The sequence below is a fragment of the Ahaetulla prasina genome, chromosome 2 (genome assembly GCF_028640845.1).
Source record: "Ahaetulla prasina isolate Xishuangbanna chromosome 2, ASM2864084v1, whole genome shotgun sequence".
Classification (NCBI taxonomy): domain Eukaryota; kingdom Metazoa; phylum Chordata; class Lepidosauria; order Squamata; family Colubridae; genus Ahaetulla; species Ahaetulla prasina.
The window spans coordinates 79,734,860-79,759,371 of NC_080540.1; the positions used below are offsets into that span (position 1 = coordinate 79,734,860).

General features: G+C 36.3%; 2 protein-coding genes across 3 annotated transcripts in view; one reads left to right on the forward strand and one right to left on the reverse strand.

Annotated features, from left to right (window-relative positions):
* The window catches only part of RNF123 (ring finger protein 123), a 102,749-nt gene that overhangs the window by 63,310 nt on the left and 14,927 nt on the right, over positions 1 to 24,512 (forward strand). The gene's annotated exons all lie outside the window — the stretch shown is intronic.
* The window catches only part of AMIGO3 (adhesion molecule with Ig like domain 3), a 245,955-nt gene continuing 237,190 nt past the window's right edge, over positions 15,748 to 24,512 (reverse strand). The window contains exons 2-4 of one of the 2 annotated variants that reach the window (XM_058172726.1): positions 21,795 to 22,672; positions 18,957 to 21,457; positions 15,748 to 17,733 (exon numbers count right to left, since the gene is read on the reverse strand). In XM_058172726.1, the coding sequence (XP_058028709.1) occupies positions 19,645 to 21,159 (1,515 nt within the window). In that variant the 5' untranslated portion in view covers positions 21,160 to 21,457; positions 21,795 to 22,672 and the 3' untranslated portion in view covers positions 15,748 to 17,733; positions 18,957 to 19,644. Of the gene's footprint in view, positions 17,734 to 18,956; positions 22,673 to 24,512 lie in introns of both variants that reach the window. The other variant, XM_058172725.1, reaches the window with a different exon arrangement.

A 24,512-nucleotide genomic window follows, 5' to 3' on the forward strand; every position in this document is an offset into this window, starting at 1 on the left:
TGAGTTAAGTATGGGCTAAATGCTTAAAAACGAATACATTGCTAGATCAAAAATCATATTCAAAAAGTATTTATGAATGATTCCTTAATCACACTAGAGCTAAGTCTCAAATTTCCCAAAAAAATATTTCTAGCACTCTGCTTTTCAATATTTTTTACTAATGACTTGATAGAATAGATGAAAGAAATGCTTTTTAAATTTTTAAAAGGCACAAATTTGGTGGTTTGGCTAATAAGAGTCTCTTTGAACTGCAAGATGAGCAGCAAATAAATTTGATAATAATACTAACATCCCTAAAAGACAGAAATAAAAAAATAAATATCAGTTTCATTTCATTCTGCTTTAGTTCGATCCAGCCTTGAATATTATATCTTATTTGAGCATTGTTGATGTAAAAAGAATTCAGATTTTATAAATCTCTTTTCATATGACTATTTCTAGTCCCCTAATCACCATCATAGTTCTTGGAGCATTTTTCACTTTTTCCCCGAGTTGTTCTTATAGCAACAGCTATAAGAATAAGATGCAGTATTCAAGGTTGGGTCTTAAATAAAAAACGGGAGAGACTTTCAGGAACTGGTAAATTGTTTGGATGTTTCTTAAGAAACAGTAGGAATATGTTCCTGCTATACAAAAAATCCTGCTAATATTGCCAATTCCATTGTATCAATCTTTTCCTGACTTCTTGATTTGGAACTCTTCTGTTTATTTTAGCAATATAACTTAGTGGAATGTGGGGAGATTTGGATCAACATACGGATTTTAGATTTAAGTAGTTCAATTATTGTTCAATTTAAAGGAATAAACTGAAGTTAGCATTTCTCTGTATTGAAGTAAGTTACAAGCTGGCTATTGATAAAAGTATTTTTAGAATACCTCTACATATCTTTTACCTTATATTAATTCCTCAAACTTGACTGTTTAGCATTTCTTAGTTCATATTTGAATAGAGTTATACACTGAATTACAGGACGTTCTTGCTTAGTGACCAGTTGTTCAGCACTCATTTGAAGTTATAGTGGTGCTGAGTGAATTGTAGTTATGATCAGTCCTCAAAGTTATGACTGATGCAGTGCCCCAGTAATCAGGTGATCAAAATGTGGGTGTTTGACATTCTATCCGCATCTACGGCCAGAGAGTATGTTTCAACTCTCCCTCATTCACCTATTTTCCCCCCTATCTCCACTCTTTTGCTGCCCCGCACTCCACTGCCACTGCCTGTGCCTTCCATCCGTGCCAACATTTGCTGTTTTGTTTCTCTCACTTCTGACAAGGGGTGTGTGGTTGAGGCAGCTGCTGGCCCTTCACAACATCTCATGATGCCTCCATGTGTAGGCCTCTCAGAGGCCTCACAATGGGCCAGCAGCTCCCTTGGCCAAGTGTGCAGGGGGGAGATAAGAGAAGCTGAAGTGGAGGCAAATGCAGTAGGTTGTGACAGTCCTTTCTTATGAAGGGCACTTTCTGGGGCCGTCAGGGAAGGAGACAGTGGGATGGGGCCAGCAGTTTGTGCAATGCAGGAGAAGTGTGAGGTCTTCACCTAACAATGATAGTATGATCCTCACTTTCATATCTAGCTTACGGATTTCTGCTGGCATTTGGATGAGCATAGTGAGGATGCTGGACTAAATAAAATATTGGCCCCAATGTGGAGTGCTATTTTGGAATTTGTTCCTATCATTCACTTTGAGAAGGACATTTTAAGATTGGTGTTGTGCCTTTACTTGGCAGACTGACAACTACAACTTCTCCCCAACATGACAACAACAATTGCTTGGAATTATTGCTTCTGTATGTCTGCAAAAAGATTTCAGGGACCCCGAGTCTTCCATTGAGAGTCTATCCAGTCACAGCTGATGATAGGAAGAGTCACTGTTTACTTTCATGGGAATTGTTAGGAATGTTGGGAGTTTCCAGTTTGGGCTACAGAGCTAGCAGTGACAGATATAATCACAGTTATAGCCAAGATTAGAAATGGCAATTTCCTCACAAGACATAGAGTCTGGTTCCCATAGCCAATAGCAATCTGATTTATATCTTTGTGTGAAGCATAATTATCTCCTCTTTTGAAGCAATTTTGATTCCATCAATATACATTTACAAATCTACTTGTGGGGAAGGGGACAAGGATGGGAATTTCTTTGCTTTTATTTCTCTTACCAAAAATGTATGTGGTGTTATGCTGACCCATTAATATAAATGTGCACGCAATTTAGAAACTCCAGACTTGGCAGTGATTTGAATTTTTGATTGCTGTGTTTTGTTTTCTGAGAGAGGCCATGGTGCATTCCTAAGGGAATGCCATTAAACTTTCAGTTCATATTAAAAAATGGCTTTTTTATTGACGTAGTTCTAGTTAAAAAGTGGAAGTATTTTTTTTCCCCTTGAACTCCAGAAATTTGTCTCAAGTGCAGCTAATGGCACTAAAGCTACTAGGAATATTGTTACAAAACTACTGACATTATTGATAGGACTGGGGCTGAAGCAGATGGAGGAGCGCCAGAGTGAAGGATTTCAAGCAATAATATTCCATTTCATGCCAGTCATTCATTATCTAGATTTTGTTTTGTTCTCACTTACCGAGTCTTTATTGAAGAGTAAGTTTATGCCAAAAGGGAAATATGAAATGAATTATAACATTTCATGAAAGATAATGTTTTTATTTTTCTTGTGTTTAATATTATTTAAAGGTTTTGGAGTACATAATAGTATACTGTATAAAATTAGTCCTACAACAGAGCAAACTTGCATATTCATATTGGGGTTAATATAGGGGAAATGTGCCCTCCTGTGGTGAACGGAAGTATAAATTAGGGGAGAACAGACTGCATTTTTTGCTGAACTCCAAATTCTATCATCCAGACTTTGGTGCAACTTACATGTACAGTTAAAAAATTCTGAGCCAAGGAAATTGTTTTGAGATCAGAGTGGAACTAATGTCATTGTTTGTCCACACAAAGTTCCATTTGCTGTTACAATCCACTTCTCCACAATAGATGTGCTCAGATATGGCGATACAGGTAGTCCTCAACTTGCAGCCACAACTGAGGCCAAAATTTCTGTTGATAAGTGAGATATTTGTTAAGAGAGTGTTGCCTCATTTTATGACCTTTCTTGCCACAGTTGTTAAGTGAATCATTGTGGTTCTTAAATTTACACAGTTGTTAAGTGAATCTGGTTTCCCCCTTGACTTTGCTTGTCAGGAAGTTGCAAAAGGAGATCACATGATCATGGGACACTGTAACTGTAAAAAATATGAACCAGTTGCCAAGCATCTGAATTTTGACCACGTGACCATGGGGATGCTGCAACGGTCATAAGTGTGAAAAACAGTCATAAGTCACTTTTCTTCAGAGATGTTGTAACTTCGAATGGTCCCTAAACGAACTGCTATAAGTCGAGGACTACCTGTATTTTCTTGCTGCTACTATTGAACTTTTTGAAGTAAAAAAATCCTTGTGTAGGTAGGAGTTCTTTAATAAATTATTGAGGGGGATGAACAACAATAAATTGATTTGCATAAATGTTTGCTGCTGAGAGCAAAGCAGACTCTAGTGAAGGCTTTCAACTCAGAACAGAAATAATCTTTCCTAAGATAATACTGAACTTTGAAACTCAGCTTGGAAATTATGTCGGAGCATTTCTTTCCGCCTACTTCACTGAATCAGTTTGGCATATCAGTGCTTGTATCTAGAGTACAAATTGATGAAGAGCAAACTTAGTCCCATTATTAAAAAATGAAGACAAAATACCTGGGAATCTACTGTCTACTTAATTTAATATCTCTGTTGGGCAAGGTACAAAAATAGACTATCAAGCAACATGACACAAACATTTAGGAAAGAATACTGCTATTACCAAAGCAGTGTGAGTTTGACGAGAACAAATTGTATCAAGCTAACCTTATCTCTTTTAATGGCATCGGGACTGGCTTGATAGACCAAGCATTGAAGGGACTGCTATGGATGCTGAGTGCCTTGAATTCAGTAAAGTGTTTGACAAGGTCTGTCATGTGAGGAAGATGAAAAAATGTGGCTTCAAAGTACCGCAATCTGCTGGGCTTGCAGCTAGTAAAACAGTCACACTTGAAAGGCACCTGGATTATCAGAGAGAGAAATTTCTATTTGAGGCTCTGTGCTCAGCCCAATGTTGTTCAGCATCTGTATAAATAAGTTAGGGAATGAAATAAAATGGATGGTTATCTGGATTGCCACTGATATTAAACTGGGGATGGGCAAGTACCTTGGAAGACAATATCTGTATCTAGAATAACTTAGCAAGCTTGAATTTTGGGATGCAGTCAATAGAATAATGGTCACTTATGAGATGTATAAAGGCCTACTTCTGTGTAGGGAGAAAAGTGTGTGTGAAGAATCTAGAAGTACTAATAAACTACCGTATGCAAACATGATGTAGTGACTAAAGATTCATGTACTCTTGAACTGCATTAACAGAGTCATTGCCTTGTGATTACAAGAAGTATGAACAGCTCCACTTTATTCTGTGCTGGCTGCACTGCACTTGGGGTGGTGCTCCATCCAGTTTTGCACTCTGTGCTTTCAAAGGACATAGATAAGCTGAAGTACGTTCAGAGAACATCTATCAGGATAAAAAGTACATTGGTACATCTGTACTCAACTGCTTTGAAACTCGTCGAATTTGGTACTCAATGCATTTTGATGCAAAATTTTTGTCCCAGTACTTGTTTTTGGGACTCGACATGCAAGAGTCGAATTTGTCAGTGTCAGTTGCTTCATGACTGATACTTTATTCCTTATGAGAAAATTTTGTTTGGTACTTGTTGTTTTTGGTATTTATTGTGCCTGCTGGAACCAATTAACAAGTACCGATGTTAATTGTATTTGGAAACCGATGTTACTGTATCTGGAAACCAAGCCCTGTGAGGAACATTTAAAGGAGGTAGCTTGCATAAGAGAAGACCAAGGAGGTATGGTGTTGGTTTATATTTAGAAATCGCCATATGGTGATTAGCCAGTGGTTCTGTTCTCCACTAAAATTAAGAGCAGGACAAGATCATCAGGCTGAAATTTTTAAAAATCAGATTAATCATTGGAAGGAATTTAATGTTTGTAAGGAAATGTCAGCATTGATACAGTGTATAAGTTTCTTTACAGTTCACTATTCAATGATATTTATTAGTCATACCATGTATTTGTATAAACAGGTATGCCACTCTTAGCATTGAGATGGAACAGTACTAGGATTGACATACACTGCAAGTCTGTACTGAGATTCTTTGTGTTTATTCCCTCTTCAGAAAATACACTAGCTCTCACGTAATATTTGGTGGTTTCAGAATAACAGTTGATGGAATACGGTCTTGGATCCCCTTATGCATTTTCTCTCTCTCCCTCTCTCTGTCTCTCTCTCCCTCCCTCCTTCTCTCTCCCTCCCTCTCTCTCCCTCCCTCCCTCCCTCTCTCTCTCTCCTCACTCTCTCTCTCTCTCTGCTTTTGACTACTTCTTTTGCATGAAGAAAAAGAAACATTAGTGTATGTTTTAGGAAAGAGTAAAAGAAAAGTGAACAGGATAAAAATGGTTTTTAAATACTTGTTATGAAAAGAGGTTTTTTAAAAAAATAATTCTGCTGTTCTGAAATATTTTGTTATTTTGAAATGCTGTTATGTTCCCTGCCACATGAGGAACACTTGCTACTTTTCTTAAGAACCAGATCTTACATCACTTTGTTTTAGGAAAAATGAAGCTGGTGTATACTGGAAAACTGGAAAATTTTAGGTCAGGGATAAATATATATTTTAAAAAACTTTCTTTTTCTAAATTAAATTGTTCATTGGAGGCACATTGTAAGTGGGTGAACTAAAATAGAATGGAATGGAATGGAATGGAATGGAATGGAATAGAATAGAATAGAATAGAATAGAATAGAATAGAATAGAATAGAATAGAATAGAATAGAATAGGAATATAATTTTTTATTGGCCAAGTGTGATTGGACATACACAAGGAATTTGTCTTGGTGCATATGGTCTCAGTGCACATAAAAGAAAAGATACATTCATCAAGAATCATAGGGTACAACACTTAATGATAGTCATAGAGTACAAATAAGCAATCAGGAAACAATATCAATATGAAAATGATGAGAAATTATAATAACAGTGGTGGTGGTGGTAAGGAAAAGCATTATATAGTGATATTTACTGTAAAGCTTAGTAGTATAATGAGAATAATGGAGTATCAGAAGATTATTGCAGGGGCTACATGAAACTGGTTGGCTGTCTATCATTGTCCTGATCACAAATATAATTGGCTACTACCTATAATTTTAGATATTTTGTAACTTTTCCAACATATGTTCTGGATTTATTGCTAAAATATTTTTGGCATCAAACAGTCTGAAATTTTGTTTTATTTTTGCCTTGGGATTGCATATTCTGTGCTCTTATTCCTTTCTCCGTGGCCTTAGTTTGGGAATGTCCTCTTCTGAGGGCTTGATGCCAGCAAATACCCAGCATAGCCAAGCAACGGTTTATGAGTTGTATTATAGAGGCAATAGCAAGTCAGGCTAAAGGGCAGAGGTAGCATCAGTGGACCATCCAAAAGTCAATAGCAAGCCAGTGCAGAAGCATACCAACAATACCAAGTTGTGTACAAGAGACATACTTTAGAAGTTTAAGAGTAGGCATTGGGCAACCTGGATATAGTAGCAATTCAGCAAGGCTAGTTCAGATATGGCTTCAGTACTGATTGGTTCTCAATTGAAGGCTTTTTCTCCATAGCCTCCACCAAAAGCAGTTAAGAAATTGGATAAAAATGGTGGAGGGGGGTGTTTGGGGGGAAGATAACGACATATTACTCAGTCATAACAGGACATTTAAATAAGGACTTTCTGATAAGTGGTTTTGGGTAATGAAGGAAAAAGTTAGGAAAGCACTGAGTTATAGCACCCAGCTTAAAAGCCAGGAGATCATGAGTTTGTTCTGCCTGAGGCATAAAACCAGCTAGGTGATTTTTGGGCAGTCACACTCTCTCAGCCCTAGGAAGCAGTCGATGGCAAACAACTTCTGAAATCTGGCCAAGAAAACCACATTTGCCAGGAGTGAACACTTGACTCAAAGGCACATACAACTAAACCCTTTCCCTATTGTCAAGAATCTTCAGTGTAGCTGGGCTGCTGAGAAACCATTGAGCTGTAGTCAGACTTACTCCCTCAACCTCCCAGAAGAGGAGCTCTTGGTCTTTCTTTCTTCTAGAGTATAACATTTGACAAAGTGTGTGAGGACTATAGAACATCACCCACCCATCTAAGTTTAGCTTGGTCCCCACCCTGTTGGTCTTTCATAAGGTCTTGAAAACATGGCTGTATTCCTAGGCATGGGGTGGTGGTGATCAGAATGTCAGTGCCTGTGAGGGCTATGTATTCTTTATTTCAGCTGCCAGCAATACAGTATGTGTGTTGTTATTTTTAGTTATTGTTAGCTATCCAGGGTCACTTTGTTGAGATGGACAGTTATACAAATTAAACTGAATTAAATAAACAAATAAGCGGGCCTCAGGCCAACCAAAGTTGTGCATTTTTTATTTAAAGATCAGAGTTTTAAGGACTGTTACATTAATGCTATAATTTGTAAATAACTAACTCGTATCAAATTCAGATAAATTTCCCTGTTAATCTGTGACTTTGGTCACTTTCCAATCATTTCTATACGTAACTTATTCAGCAACAATCAACCATAATAAGATAACATCATTTTTTTAAAATCTGAATGTTTTTATGAATAAATATGCAGAAGTAGGAAAAAGATGATTACTTTTTAACATATATTTATTACTATTATTTTGACAGAGAACTGAGTTGTGAAACTAACACCATGAATACTGCTCAGCCTGCTGTTCTTCTCAAGTTCCTATTGTCTTTGGCCAAATACTGCATATATCCATTATTTAGTTTTAGAAATCTTATCTCATTGTCTTCATATAGTTCTTTGACCACAGTTGTTAGGCCATAGCATTACAGTAGAGTAAAACAAATGATCTGTGTATCTCTTCAAATGTGATATTGGGATTCTACATATGAATCAGAACCTTTGGACAAATTCCATTGGCAATGGAAAGGTTTGGGCTGAGATATAGAGCTTTTTTTAATAAGATACATCATTGAGATTTCATGGGCTGATTGCAAGTCATTGGTCAAATATCTTGCAAATATCAATGCAAAAATATTGACATTGGTTCTACCCTATAGATGACAGGGGATATATTTGATTATCTATTCTGCACAATCTTTGGAAAAGATTGCCAAGCATCCGATAATATTAAATTACTAAATGACATTCTGGATATACATTCAGAAAAAATGAAATGCACATTGGTGGTTTTTTCAATACAGAAGATGCCTTTTATATGGTGATGTGAGCGCTTTGAGGTAAGTCAGGTGAAAGACTCTGCAGGAAAGACTCTGGAACTTTATTAATATACTAATAAAATATAATATAGGATACAGTAATAGAATCTTGAAAGCTAGTCTATGTTTTCCCTTTCGTCCCTCTTAAATTCAAGACTTAAGGGGTAGTCATCTTAACTTTCTAAATGTCTTCATTTCCTGGGCTTAACACACATTTCTCTAATCGTTGCCCTGTAGCAGTGTCAGTGAAACTTTTCGGCACTGAGTGCCGAAACGGGAGCACTTGTGTGCAGGAGAGCACCAGAAACCGGAAGAGCAGTTCCCCGGCGTACATGCCTTCTCTGGGAAGCTGAGCTTCCAGTTTCCGGTCTTCTGGTTTCTGGCATGCATGCACGCACGAGGACCAGCTGGCCGGTGTGCATGTGCGCCCCGGAAATCAGAAGCTTGGCTTCCCAGCGCACGCTGTTGTGCCAGGGAGCTGCTCTTCCAGTCTTTGGCACTCCTGCGCGCATGAAGACCAGCTGGTCTTCATATGCACATGCACACCAGAAACCAGAAGAGCTGGCATGCCCAGAGAGATTGTTCTGCGTGCCACTTCCAGCATGCGTGCCATAGATTCACCATCTCGGCCCTATAGTTTTCTTCAAAGGTAATTTTCTGTAGGTAAAGTAGAAATCTCTGAAATACGTCTTGCCTTTATATTGATTCCCTTTTTAAAAAAAATTAACTTGGCCAAGCTATAACTCCTTTTGCTAGGATTATTATAAGTAGAACAATATTTTTACCTATCAGCATATCTTGTGGAATCCAGGAGTCCTTTTATGTCTTTTAATTTGATACTGATACCATTGGCCTGCTTTATTAAGATAAATGGAAAACGGTTCGGGCATAACTGTGGGAATAGATGAATGCAGACTGTTATTATATGCTGATGTCGTTGATATTTATTCATTATTTTAATAAAGTTATATCCTGCCCATCTCACTGTCGAGTAACATATTCATTTTATCAAAAGTAATGTTATTTTGCAAAAGTAGTCATCAGGTTATTCAGTTAATCAAAGTCTTACGTACTTAAGATTCTAATGTTTCTGTAGACACTCATAGTAGTTGGAATATTTCTTAATAATAATTTTATTAAAGTTTACAGTTACAAAGATAAAAAACTAATAGAAACTAAGAAAAATATAAGAGTAAAAAGAAAAAAGAATGAAGCAGAAGATATATAGTTGATATATATAATAGTACTAACTGGATATCCATGCTTCGCTACGAAACTATGTTATCAGGCTTGATAAATCAACACTTACAGCTTGAAAATTAATGAGTAGTTATGATTGGCCTCTCCCCTTCTCTCCTTCAGCCTTGCCCACAGAAGCATCCCCTATCCTATCCCCTTCTCTTGTTCAGGCTTGCCCCACAGAAGCCTCCCCTATCCTATCTCCTGGTTGCTATTGTGAAAGTAAAACTGAAAGTAAAACTCGTCTCCTCTGCTTGTGTGTTGCATTTGGAACAGATTTCTCTTCAGGTGGGGAGGGGGAGTAGAATTCCTTATCATCAGAGGGCTGTTTGGAAAATGAAACAGTATTTGCTATGTGAGCAAGAAGGAGACAGGAAGGAGCCTGGCTGTGGCTTAGCTCAAGTATTCTGTATTAAAGCTGCTTCCTGCTGTGAAAGTAAAACTGAAAGTGAAACTCCTCTCTTCTGCTTGTGTTTTGCATTTGGAACAGATTTCTTTTCAGCCTGGTTAGGTGACTCAGTAGCTAAGATGCTGAGCTTGTTGATCAGAAAGCTTTGGCAGTTCGAATCCCTAGTATAGGTCTCCTGTGTGAGCAGAGGGTTGGACTAGATGACCTCCAAGGTCCCTTCCAACTCTGTTACTGTTAATAATTGTTAATAACAGGTGGGGAGGGGAAATAGAACTCCTTAGCATCAAAGCATGTTAATCATAATATAGGAAATACTAATTCCCTGATGGTAATTTCAAAAAATCCTTTTTTAGCACCTAGAAGCCAAGAGGAACATATGTGGCAAATTTCAAGTTTGTAGGCTTTATGGTTCTGGAGATTTTGTGATTACAGCCTGAGTGGTTTTCGCTTTTATATATATAGATATATAGTAGAAAAAGTAAAAAAATATAGTACAAAAAATTGTTGGTACAGTAACTTATCACCTTCTTTGATACTTCAGCAAAAGCTCTTTCCATATATCATCTCTTTATCTATAACCCAATTTTTAAAACTTCATTATTTAATCCTAATCAGCAAAAGTCTATTAAGAGTTACCAGAATAACAACATACATAGTTGAACCTTAATCAAATAACTAGCTATAATTTTACTTTTAATGTAGTAAATATTACTTTGTCTAAAAATAAAACAAAATATCTCTTCTTCCCCTATTTTGTCTATAAACAAATCTTTAAAGCTTTATCATTTGGTCCTGACTGACAAAAATCCATAAGAATTATCTAAACATATGTTTTAACCCTGAACAAATAAACCAACTTTATATTTCTTTGCTTTTATAATCTTGAATCTTGATCTTAAATCGCCTGGTCATCAGAATTTTCCCATGGGAAAAACTAAAAATAAAATTTGAAGCAACAATATTTTCCCACAGGAAAGATTCTTGTAATTAATTTCAAAATCTTATTTTAAATCCATCTTGCCACATCGTTCATTTATAACTTTCAAAAATCGATGTTCTAATCACCCTTTTGCTGTTTATTCCAAAATAGTTTAAGTCCTTAAACTTGCATAAAATTTCTTTAACAAGGATTACCTGACCTTCGGACCTTCCGCTGCGAGCTTAAGACACATCTATTTATTTGCGCAGGACTGGACTAGATTCTTAAATTTTAATTGTTTAAATTTTAGATTTGGTTTTAACTTGGGGTTTTATTATTTATGTCTATTTTAAATATTCGGCCTATTTAATAAGTTTTTTAGATTAATATTTTACTGTGTATATTTATGTTGTTTTTAGATGGCTGTACACCGCCCTGAGTCCCTAGAGAGATAGGGCGGTATAAAAATATGAATAAATAAATAAATTAATTAATTAAAGAGGACTCACCTGGTGTATGAAATTTGTCATTCTGAAGTTGCTTTATAGACAAACAGCAGTTAATAAGCAACTTCCAACAGGGCCACGAAAGGAAATATATGAACCCAGTATCCTTTTGAAGGCACAGCAGCTGGGGCAAAGATGGGGATCCCTCAGCTTCCAGAGCATTAAATCTGTTGTCCATGTCCTTTCCTTGTCCAGAGAGAAATTACGAGAAACCAGTCCATTTACCACCTGGTTGTTGGCTCCATTGCCATTGCTTCCCCAGAAGTATAGTAGTGGTTTTTTTTAATTGTTTGTATTTGAAATATCTCATAGTAGTTATTTAAAGGAGATTTTCAAGTGGATGTAAATGTGTCACCTTTTAAATTTTCAGATAAATAGAAATAGTTAAAATCCTAAATGTATAGGAAAAGATGTTATAAATGTAACTGTTATAAATATATAACAGTAAATAAATATATTTATATAAATATAAATGTTATAAAAATGAATATATTTTTTAATTTTATTTTGCCATAACAGCATACATAAGCATAAGCATGAAGCAACTATATAACATAAGCATGTATAAGCATGTAATAACTATATAAATTGGATATAATGAAAGGAAACAGTAGGACAGGAACAGTAGGCACGTTTGTGCTCTTATGCACGCTCCTTATAGACCTCTTAGGAATGGGGTGAGGTCAATGGTAGACAGTTTTTGGTTGAAGTTTTTATATATATATATATATCTTCTTTAACACACACACACACACATATACACACACACGCTAATATCTTCTTTAAGAAGAATTGATACTAAGATTTTTTTTTAATGAGCAGAACAACCTCTAATTTTCTTTATCCAAATAACAACTGTCATGTGATAATTGAGTTTTTAATTTTCCTGACCTCCAGTTTTATTGTTGGATACAAATTTTTACTTCAATTTGTCTATGAAATAAATGTCATGAATTGAAAAAAAAAATCACTATAAACACAATTAGAAAGTTATTGTATGAGCTCTTTGACATCATGGCAAGGGCAACTTAGCTCCATTTTTAGCTGTAGTTTTATGTATTTCTTACATGAAAAATGGCAAAGCACATTTGGAAGATATTGGGACATTGGTGTAATTTCAGCCCTTAATCTCATGATGAATTGCTAGCCCTATAAATCATATCAGACTAAGAAAGCACTTTTGTTAGAACAGCTGTATTAACAGAATCTTGCAAGTCTGAACTTACTTCGCTTTTTTATCTTCATGAGAATTGGGGAGGGGACTGTCTGAGGCATTTTCAAAAACCACTTTCTTGCAAACCCATCCACCCCCCTCAAATCTCATTTATCTGATTGTTGCCTTGGTAGCAGATCTTCCCTCTGACCTTCAGAGCCATTCTTGTTACTTAACTACAATACATAAGTTATACCCTGAGTAGTGCCTGTTTGAAAAATGTAGGTCAGAATAACAGAACACAGCTGGAAGGGACCTTCTAGGTCTTCTAGCCCAATCCCATGCTCAAGCAAGAAACCCTATACCATTTCAGACAAATGGTTGTCCAATGTCATTTATTTATTTACTTGAATTCATGGACAACATTTAACATCAGCTTATCGGTTCATTTTAAAAGATACGCAAGAGGAATTTGGAAATTAGGAAAATGGCAGTATATTTTATTAAAACACCTCTTGATTTCAGAGTTTGGTTCTGATGTATTAATCATGTCTAAAATTCCTGAGCATCTGTTGGCATTGGGATGTATCTTGTTTTATTCCAAATCTGCAGTATTTTTAATGAACAATTAAATAGCACTACCAAAGTGTATATTAACTAGTTTCAAGAACTGTTAAATAATTGTAATGTCCCATGTTAAGAAATCAACGGCTAAAAATCTTAAAGGCTATTAGGTGTGTATTTGATGAAATAAAAAATAAAATTCATTCAGGGAAAAAAATGATGTTTTCATGTTTTTGCTCTGCTGAGATAATATTTTAAAAGGTTTAGCTGTTGTCCAATTATATTTGAAATGTAGGATGAGTGATGAGACAGTTATTAATATCAAATAGCCTCGTCCCATTTTTGTTGTTACAAATCCAGCATTTCATTACAGCATCAGTACTTTGTACTTTGAATTATATACCCAAACCCTGGAATTTATAACCATAGACTTATGGATTTCTTGAACATGGGAGGTAGCAAAAATATTATTTTTCAATCTGGGAAAGGCAAAATGACTCCAGATTTACAATCTTGGATTGCAAGTATGTGTTTGCTTTCTCCTTACAAACTGTCTATCAGCATAATGAAAGACTTGATCAATGTGTTAAGGGCCTCATTTTGCGGCTGTATTGCTGACTGTCCAAGTATCTCAGCTGCTAAATATATTTATTTTGGATGCTTTTATTGTTTTCTATTGTTTTAAAATGTTTTAATGTTTTAATTGTAATATATATATTTTAATGGTAAGCTACCCAGAGTCATTGATTGAGATGAATGGCTATAGAAATGAATGAATGAGTGAATTAATAAATAAATGAATAACAGTATAGGCAGGGTTTAATAATGCATTTAAAAGTTAGGTACTGTGTGTATGTAACTGTGTGTATGTTTATGTATATGTATGTATGTATGTATGTGTATACACAAACACAGAGAGAGAGAGAGAGAGAGAGAGAGAGAGAGCTAATCCTCGACTTACAACAGTTCATTTAGTGACCATTCAAAGTTACAACCACATTGAAAAAAAGTGACATAAGTTTTTTCACACTTACAACCATTGCAGCATCCCTATGGTCACATGATCAAAATTCAGATGTTTGGCAACTGATTCATATTTATGGCGGTTGCAGTGTCCTGGAGTCATGTGATCAGCTTTTGTGACCTTCTGACAAGTAAAGTCAATGGGGAAGCCAGATTCACCTAACCATGTTACTAGTAACCATGTTACTAACTTAACAAATGCAGTGATTCAGTTAGCTGTGGCAAGAAAAGTCATAAAATGGGGCAAACTCACTTAACAAATGTTTCACTTAGCAACATAAATTTTGGGCTCAATTGTGGTCGTAACTTGAGGACTACTGTACACATACACACGCACGCATGCCCCCCCCCCACACGTATAATTTTCTTCTCTAATCTTGTTTTCTTTTTTCCCCTTTTTACATAAAAGATTTAAAAAATAATAATTGTATGGTAGTCACTGGACTCAAGAAGCAGAAATTAAGATAAAAACACAGTAAGATATAATTCTGGATCCTAGAAGAATATCTTTAGGGCTTGACCCACTGAGTTTGAATGTGTTTCAAAGAAAACAAAATAAATAGCCGGGGAGAAACTGCAGCATTTCCTTTTCTCCTCAGAGGCACAGCCTGTTTGATTTTAAGAAAGTTATTTCTTTTTCACCAAGATCTTTTAAGAAAAATATTTTAAAAGAATGTAAGATCTTTGCAGGTCTTGAGGAGGGTATTATTTTATTTTTTCAGTTTCAACTCAATTGTCTTTTTCAAAAGATAACTAAGTAATAATCCTTTGCAGTTTTTATTTTCCCTGCCAGGAATACAGTAACAATCCCTAGCTAGCCCACTAAAATTTGTGCCGCCAAACTTTCTTTCCCAGGGAATGCATCTTTGACTTGAATATAGTCAGTGAATTCTAAAGATATACTTTAATAATATAATTATTTTCTTGCCATACCACCCCATGGGTATTAAAATTCAATTAACCATCTCATAAATGAATTCCATCAATTAGCAAACACAGTGAAATAACTGACAACAACACTGTGACGTATCAATTGTGAGAAGTAAGTGTAAGCGTGAAAGTAAAGTTGTTTAGAGAGTTAAGAACTGAATAAAATGTATTCTATTGTGATTAGCTGTCTAAGGCCCAATATTTTAATTCTTATTATGTGTCCTAAAAATCACAATGAACTTTCACTATTCTGTGTTCTCAAAGCCAGATAAGCAGGTGACTCAAAGCCGGTTAAAAATCAAACATTGTGGCTTCATAGGTTCAGTAACACATGATTGATAGAAATCGGGCTTGTCTTTTACATAATCCTGCACTTTGCCAAGAGTTTGAATAATTACTGAAGCTAAGCAGAATATCATATATTTCATAAAAGGACATGAAAATCTTACTTTTCTGGCAGGTACTAGATCTAGGATATTAATGGATGGAGGATGTGATGTATATGTATGGGACATTTAGTAAGGTGTTATTGCCATCATGTCGACTTCATTCTTTTAACTGATTTCACAATGCATTTTATTGTTTGATCAGCAAGGAAGTCCCATTGTAGCTGGGTGACTATATATTTGTTAAATAAATAAAGTAAATATAAAGTTGAAAGCCCCTTCTGGGAATATTTAGAATATCTAGACAATTGGAATGGGGAAAAAAGAATCTCTGATCCTCCAAATTTTACAGATTAACCAGACCAGTGACTATCTAGCATCACTAATGGTGAGGGATCCTGAGAATTATTGCTTAGCAAGACCTGAAAGCTGACAGGTTCCCCCTCTCCATTATAGGATTATATACATGGAAGGAAGCTAAACGAATGTTCAATACATCACCTCTTCCCTGATTACATGTTTTTGGAGACTTATTTCTGTTTTATAATCAGAATGGCATGCATTTTTCAGAAGCAGTGTGTACTTTACCCTCAAAATAAATTCTGAAAACCATTGTTTAAGTTTTGGAAATAAATTATTTTATTTTGAATAATTTGGCAATGACTCATGGCCTGTAAAATAATAAATATTTGGAAATGCAATAGAAATTATGTACTTTAGATCACCAATGTTTCCTGGTTTTTGATCCTTCAGCAAACACATTCTGCTTTTTCATAAAGGATCAACATTTTAAGAAATCAATTTCAGCTCCAAATTCCACAATGCACTATAGGCTTAAGTACACCGAATAAAATATAAAGACACTGAATTTTACAACCTGTTGTCTTGTTTCAGGTACCCTTGTAGAAGGTTCCTTTAATACACACAACCACAGACCTTGGCTGTTCTAATTCAGAAAGACCTTGAAAATTCTCTGTAGTACAGCTGGATCAAGAAATGGAGTGTTGTGCTTTCTTTCTTGAAAGGGGCGTAAGTGCACCCCACTTCAAGGAGAAGGCTAAACCAGTAAAGAGTGTGCTTTATCTGGGAACTTTGATGTCAACTGCTCAGCTTCCCCCTCCCCACCCCCCACACATTTTTTTTTGTTCTATTAAGGGCTAAAATATATCTACATATATTAGTAATGCCAGCAATGTACACAGCAAACTGTGATGCCAAAATGATGACACCTGTGTAATGATGTAATCACACAAATGATGCAATTATATATTTGCATCAGGATGCCTGACAACTAACTGTGCCATCAGAAATGATAATACATATATTATCAATAAAGGAGAATATTTGTACTTCAGAGCTAAAATGAGGGTCCTTCTGAGCTTGGTTGTTTTCTTTCAGACATTTCATTACACAAACTAGGTAACATCATCAGAAGACATGTTGAAAAATCTTTAATTTCACAACACATGGACAGACTTAATCATAGTTTCAACTAGAAAACTGACTATCCTAGACCAAGCCAAGTCCAAAAATAGTACAGAATTTCTGGAAGCCAGGCCATGAAGAGTCACATAGATATAAACAACATTTAGATACTGTGCAAAAGAGAGAGTGAACAAGCCAAAAAGGGAAGAAAAAGACCAAAATTCCTTCCCACTAGCAATCAACATCCAGAGGAGTGTAGATTAACATCAAGGTTAACATCAGACTAATAAGTAAACAATGCCCAAATCAAGGAACTGCCAAACAAGCAAACAGCCCAACCAAAGAACCATTAAGATCACTTTCACCAACCCTGACAGGGAGAGCCGCTATAAGTATAATCTGAGAGGAAATCCCATTCCTTATTGGCACTGATGATGTTACCTAGTTTGGGTAATGAAACATCTGCAAAAAAAACCAAACTCAGGTAAGAGAGGACCCCTCACATATGTTACCATTTGCCCCTCTCTTGCTTTCCCTGCAGAAACCCATGCAATAGGGCCTGATGTAAGTTTATTGCTTCCCCTTGCAAAAATTTTGTGTTGACTGAAAGCAGTTTTGATGGTGGTTCTCTGTATATTTCAAGCTTGATTCTTGAAGGCTCAGATATAATGTCCTTAGAAACCACAGCATTGAAAAGGCTTTCTATAGAGGTTCAAGACAGTCCAAGTTCAGGTATTTCCCAGGCATAAATTGTTATTCATGCAGAGTCCTGTAGCCAGGAATATACCTAAGATTTGCTATTGAATTTTTTAAAAAAAAGATAGAAAAAACATAATTAAGGATTTTTATTAATAAATGTTAATAGTTTTAAGGCTTTAAAATACAAAACAAATTATAAAATATACAATATCATAAGGGAGGAATTAGAAAAAAAGTTTGAGCTTTAGCCTTGTTCCCCTGAAAAATAACAGTTGATTCAAATTTGGAAGTAAGTAACCCTACGTCAACAAAAATGGTAGCTGACCACTTTCAGAATAGGGATTTGAGGCATTAGCTCTCCTCTCCTGATTTTTCTATTAACTCTCTAGAAATAAACAAGTTGCTGGCCAGAAGATACCTTCACATTTATACTGACTTTAGAAGAATTCATATATATATTAATTGAGATCAGACAAACTGGCTTATTGTGCAGGGAGTTTTATTTTATCAGATGACCAGATAATATAAAGCCAGCTCTGTCCCACAATATAACGATATAGCGACACTTTCAAATGTAAATGTTTATTTTTAAAAATAAAAATAGAATAAACTTTTATTTAAATGCAATTCAAGAGTCTGCCATACCTTTTCTTATTATGGATTACAATTACTACCAAAATAGTACTTTCTCAACCAAATTTGCCCTTCTGAAGGAGAAAGAAGCTGGAAAGTTTGTTCATCTAAGTCTTGCATTACATGATAATAAACTTGAGTATGACACAGATGGGTCCTAGGTATAATTCTAAGATCAAATGCATCTTTTATGACTGTTCTATGGCAACAGATGAATGAAAAGGACATTCTATCTTTGAGTGGCAGTGCTAGATATCTACTCCTTAATTCATATAAAAATATATGCAATCTGGGGCAGTATTTGTGTCAATCGTAATCTCACTGTACACAAAAGAAAATAGCAGCAGCATTGTTTCTAAAATAGTGTCTTTTTTAACTTTGACTGACTATAATTGTTTTGTATTTCCAATTCCAAGGAGAATGTTTGCCTTTTAAGGGTAAACTAAATATTATTTTCAGGCATGGATTTTTGTTTGTCACTGAAATGATAAAAAACAACAACATATCCAATCTGTTTATCTTAGCTGTGATTCTGCTGGTTGCATTAGGGAATGCAGCTTGGAAACAAATTAGCAATTAAAACAGACATTTAGAACATAGAACTTTTAAATCTTAGCCAGCATATTTAGTTTCAGTAAAATAAAGCTATTTATTAAAATAATCTAGGCATTCAATCAATTTTACTTACTGGACTAACTGCACATATCCAAGTATGGTCATCTGGGGCAGTGCTTGTTTCCTTTCTAAAAGGGAACATTGCTTCAGTTTGTTTTTATGCTAACTTCTTTTAAGCAGTGCAGATGGTAGAAATAGTGGATTCAGGAATTTATTTTCACAAATGTTCGATGTTTGAAGCAGTGGCTAGTTAGAGCAATTTCGGAGCAAGTAAGAAAGGGTCTCAATGTGGTTATATGAGGCACTTGGGTCTTCTGCAAAGATGACAACAGCCTTGTTATATAGTAAAAACTTTGTTCTCTAAAAGTCAAAGCCACAACACAAGTTTATATTCCACAGCAGTTTTCTAAGGGGAGAAGATAACCTTCTAGAACATTCTATTATCTTGAGAACGAAGCATGCGGCAATCATTTGGGATGTGCAGAGAACAATTATTCCTTTCTTTGCTCAAAAAGAGTTGCTTTTCATTTCCATGCCTAAGACAACTGGAGCAATTGGACAGGAATTAGTGGGGGAGATAACATAAGATGTAAGATTCATCCTCCTCCATCCAAAGAACATTTTTAAAAATCCTCTATAGAGTGTGGTGAGGAAATCCTTCATGAATCTATTTTGTCTTCTCTCTTCCTCCCAGGATGGAAACAGGGTTTTTTTCTCCCATCTCAACCATCTACTAAGAAAGGCTTTCTGGAGTTGGTTTGCTATGCATCTCCTGGCGACATGACGGGATTAGAAAAAGCTGTACCGATTGATTCCGAGTCCAGTTTAAGTCTCAGGAGCTTGGGGGGTTTCACATCAAAATCTTCAGTGACAGCCAGCTTGACCTTGCCATTCTGATTCTCCTTGATAGGCTCTAGAAAAACAACGTGCTTGTTTGCACTGATCTTGCGATTTGTTACATCTGTGACCGGTGGAGTAGTACTAAGAATAGAGGATTGGGCACTGCAGTCTTGAGGGGGACTTGTAGGCTTCCTGCAGCACTTAGAACAACAACATGGTGTAAGGTACAGGTACATCAGCACTAATACCAAGCTTACAATACACCCTAGGAGGGTTGTGAGGCTAGTACTGAAAGATTCCACTAATTTGGAGTAGTGGACTGTCACATTAACTTCGTATGTTTCATTGATCTTCTGGAGATCACTGATTGCTATGCACTCATAAACACCCGAGTACGACCGGTTGGCATTTATGATCTTTAAGCTTCCATTTTTTAAAGGTTGATGTGTCTGATCACTGTGCTTGGGATACATGAATAATTCATGGCGTGGGGAGATCCACCTGTAAGTAGTGGTATTGTCTTCTTGGAGGCTTGTGTTACAGTCTATTACCAAGGATTCTCCCACTCTGCACAGCACTTCTGGAATGTCAAATTTCCTTTGGTTCCAAGAACAAATTCGAAAATATTTATTGTAATTGAAGGTCTTAATTAAAGAGAGCATATTGGGGTAGGCTTTACAAGTATGCTCCTCTATGAAATCCCGCACAGAACTGTAACCACGATGTTTCCATTCCTGGAGCATCTCCTGGAGAGAGCAGTCGCAATTCACAGGGTTATTGTGAAAATATAAGCCATTTTTAATGTACGTAGGCAAAGTTGCTATGACTTGAATAGGAATGCTGCTTAGGTTGTTGGCAGAAAGATCAAGTGTCCTTAGATAAGGATGTTCAAGTTTTTGAATAGACTCAAATGGAAATTTTGTTAGCCTATTCCAACTTAGATAGATCTTTTGCAAATTGATTAATGTCATGAAAGCTTTTTCATCTACTTGCACTATCTTGTTATTGTAAAGGAGAAGCTCTTTCAAGTTCACAAGGTCTTCAAAGTAGTATTTTTCCACAGTTTGCAGATGGTTGGAGGACATATCCAGATAGAGAAGGTAGGTAGCATTGCGAAACACACGTTGAGTGATGTTTTTTATTTTGTTGTGGCTAATCCTAAAGGTTTCAAGATGTGGTAAAGTGGTCAGGCAATAATCATGAAGATGAACAATAGCATTGTGGCTGAGATCCAAGGTGATAGTTGTAGGAGGCAGTGTAACTGGAACATACCGAAGGTTTTTCCTGGTACAGCTCAGGAGATCAGCAGTACAGATACAGTCTTCAGGGCATCTTGTGAAAGTGGAAGCACTGCTTAAGTTGCTAACTTGAACACCCAGGCCAAACGGTACCAACAGCTTCCCCAGGATAAATAGAGTTAATGTCAGCAGACTCATTGTGAAATGATGGAATTCACTCTTTCCTGCCACCAAGATCAGTCCAGACTGCCAAAATAAAATTCACACCGAGCATGGTCTTGAACACCTGACAGTTGAAAGGATTACTGAAATCGGATGGGCTTCTTTTCGAGACTTAAAATGTCTTCTAAAATTGTGTACATTGCAGAAAAACAACAACATCCAAGTGACAAAGTCATGCAATTATTGTTCAGCATGCCCTGTTAAGGCTTGGTACCAGTTTAGCAAGCCTCTGTGTTCAGTTTTTGCCTCAAATAATTTCAGTAGCACAGTGCATCTGTAAAGGTAAAAATAAATATGCCCTTGAGCCAAATCTCTTTGAATTCTACTTTAGGATCTTTGAGGAGGTTTAAGGATGTGCCTCCAAGCTGTTTCTTCCACAGATAACTTATCTTTATATCCATTTGAAACTGTAATTTTGATAACTTAATTGCAACTTTATAAAGTCAGAGCTGTTTCTACCTACTGTCCTTGGAGTCAAAGTTTCCATTAGTGAATCGGCATCCTCTGGTTAGGCAACTCCTGTATAGCTCCATTGTTAATGAGATTCAGGTAAAAGCCTTTCCCTTCCCTTCTGCAATCCCAAATGAAAATGCCAAAAAAGCAGCTCTTACCCCGTTTCCATATTCTCTGGTTTATATTGAGCAGCATCACTCCTTCCTGCTACTTGAATCTTTCAGCCAAGCTCTACGTATGCAAACGCTTCCCTCCTCCTGCTATTTACATGCAGCCCGTGAATACTGACAGGGAAAGCCTAGTGTGCTTAGAAGCAATCTTATTGGCTTGTGTTAAAAGGGAGTGGTGTTAGAAAGGGAGGAGAGAGGAACCAGTAATGAAGACATTTTTATTTTATTTTTTGAATGGCATGTAGGGTCTTTGTTATGCCAGTTGCAGGCAGAAAAAAATCCCTGCACAGTTCTTCTAAGTCTGACTAACCAAGAGGCACACAGGAATTGCAGCAACTGGCACCAGTGGTTGCAATTGCAAGAGAAGCAAAGAGGGAGAAGGAAAGCAGCCTTGCAAAAGGAAGGAAAGTTATCTTCTGCTTCTCTTTTCAAGCTGCCTCTATAAACTTTCGGTTTAGTAGTTCTTGAATTAGAACTGCACAAAAAATAATTGCTACCAACTTGCCTTCCATTGAGGACCTGTATACTGCACGAATCAAGAAGAGGACAGTGAAAATATTTACAGACCCCTCGCATCCAGGACATAAACTGTTTCAACTCCTACCCTCAAAACGACGCTATAGAGCACTGCACACCAGAACAACTAGACACAAGAACAGTTTTTTCCCGAAGGCCATCACTCTGCTAAACAAATAATTCCCTCAACACTGTCAGACTATTTACTGAATCTGCACTACTATTAATCGTTTCATAGTTCCCATCACCAATCTCTTTCCACTTATGACTGTATGACTATAACTTGTTGCTGGCAATCCTTATGATTTATATTGATATATTGGTCATCAATTGTGTTGTAAATGTTGTACCTTGATGAACGTATCTTTTCTTTTATGTACGCTGAGAGCATATGCACCAAGACAAATTCCTTGTGTGTCCAATCACACTTGGCCAATAAAAAATTCTATTCTATTCTATTCTAATCTGGTCTTTATTTTTTTAAAAAAAACCAGAGGCATGGTTTTGCCATTTTTAAAAGAGGAGACAACCAAGATTGCAAATTTATTACTTTCTCTATTTCACTGAATGGGATACATTTACAAAACAACAACGAATACAGTTGTTTTTGTCCCTTCTTTATGTTTCAGAGCTGAAGAAGCTTCTTGGATGAGAAGCGAAACGTCTTCAAAGAAAAATCAGAAAGTCCAGTTACCTCTTGAAAAATCACCTTTGGGGCTTTTAGTGCTATCTGGATTTTGATGTATAAAGTACAATGATCACAGTAAAATATGATTTCATAATCCTAGCAATGGCTTCTTTTATTATTTTATTTATTTTATTTATTTCGATTTTTATACCGCCCTTCTCCTGGAGGACTCAGGGCGGTGTACAGCCAAGTAAAAATTCAATATATAAACATTAAAAAGAGGTTAAAAAGAAATATTATAATGTGGCCGAAATTTTAAAACCATTTAAAATCTTAAAACATAAATACCCCAATAAAATTTCAGTCCAGTCCCGCTTGAATAAATAGGTGCATTTTCAGCTAGTTATCACTAGCAAATTTCCAAAAGTAGAACAATAGAAGTAGTTAAGTGTGAGTTAATAGCTGCCATCTGTACTCTGGTAGAGTCATATTGAAGTTTTCCTCTGCTATGCTGGATGAAACCAATTTGTCCCACAATCTAGGAAGTTGTCCTATTGCCTTCTATTCATTTGATTAAAAAACAGTTCTCTAAAGCCTGCATTCTTTTGTTCAAATTGTAGTAAATAATCCTTTTCACTGCTGTGAATATCAAAAATGGCCTAATGCTGAGTCAGAGTCAGGCAACTGGTTCATGTGGCCCAGGGTCACAGTATTGACTGTGAATACTCACAAAGGCTTTATTAAGTTCAGCTTATCTGGAGATGGCAACGATTGAAGGTGGAACTTCTTCCATGTGCGACACATGCTCTCCCGCTGCTACTTTGCCTGAATCTGAGTCATTGTAAAGTAGCTCCCGATATTCCTCCTCTGCTCTTGAGCAAATGGCTAGGAGTAGGTCCCCCAATATTCAAGAAGTTGCTTCTTCCTTTCTTGGATGTTATGAGCCGTGGTGGCTCAGGGATTAGGATGCAGTATTGCAGGCTAACTCTGCCCATAGCCAGGAGTTCAAGCCTGACTGACTCAAGGTTGACTCAGCCTTCCAGCCTTCCAAGGTCAGTAAAATGAGAATCCAGATTGTTGGAGGGAATATGCTGACTCTGTAAACCGCTCAGAGAGGACTGTAAAACATTATGGAGCAATATTTAAGTCTAAGTGCTATTGCTATACTGTATTGCATCTTACCTTTATTGGTGGCTTCTGTTAGTTTAGAAGTCACTGCCTTGCTGTTGCGTAACTGATTTTACCAAGGTTTAGCTGTAAAGTTATTCTCTAGGTAGAAAATATGTATGCACATTTCATGAAGGTGAGAAAGACAAATGGATATTTTCTCTGAGAAAAATCCATTTTCAAAACCAGAAAAAGTCTGTTATAGCCATTATTTTTTGTTAGACTCAACTTCATAGCACATCTGTATGCTTCAACACTTCATTATTTTTCTTCCATCGTTTCGGTTTGCAAACAATATTTCTTGTGGCTTTCTTTTAACATTTATTGTTATCAGTAATTATCTGGACTTTCTTAATTTCACATTTGTCTATGGCTAATCTACTAATGAATTGCAG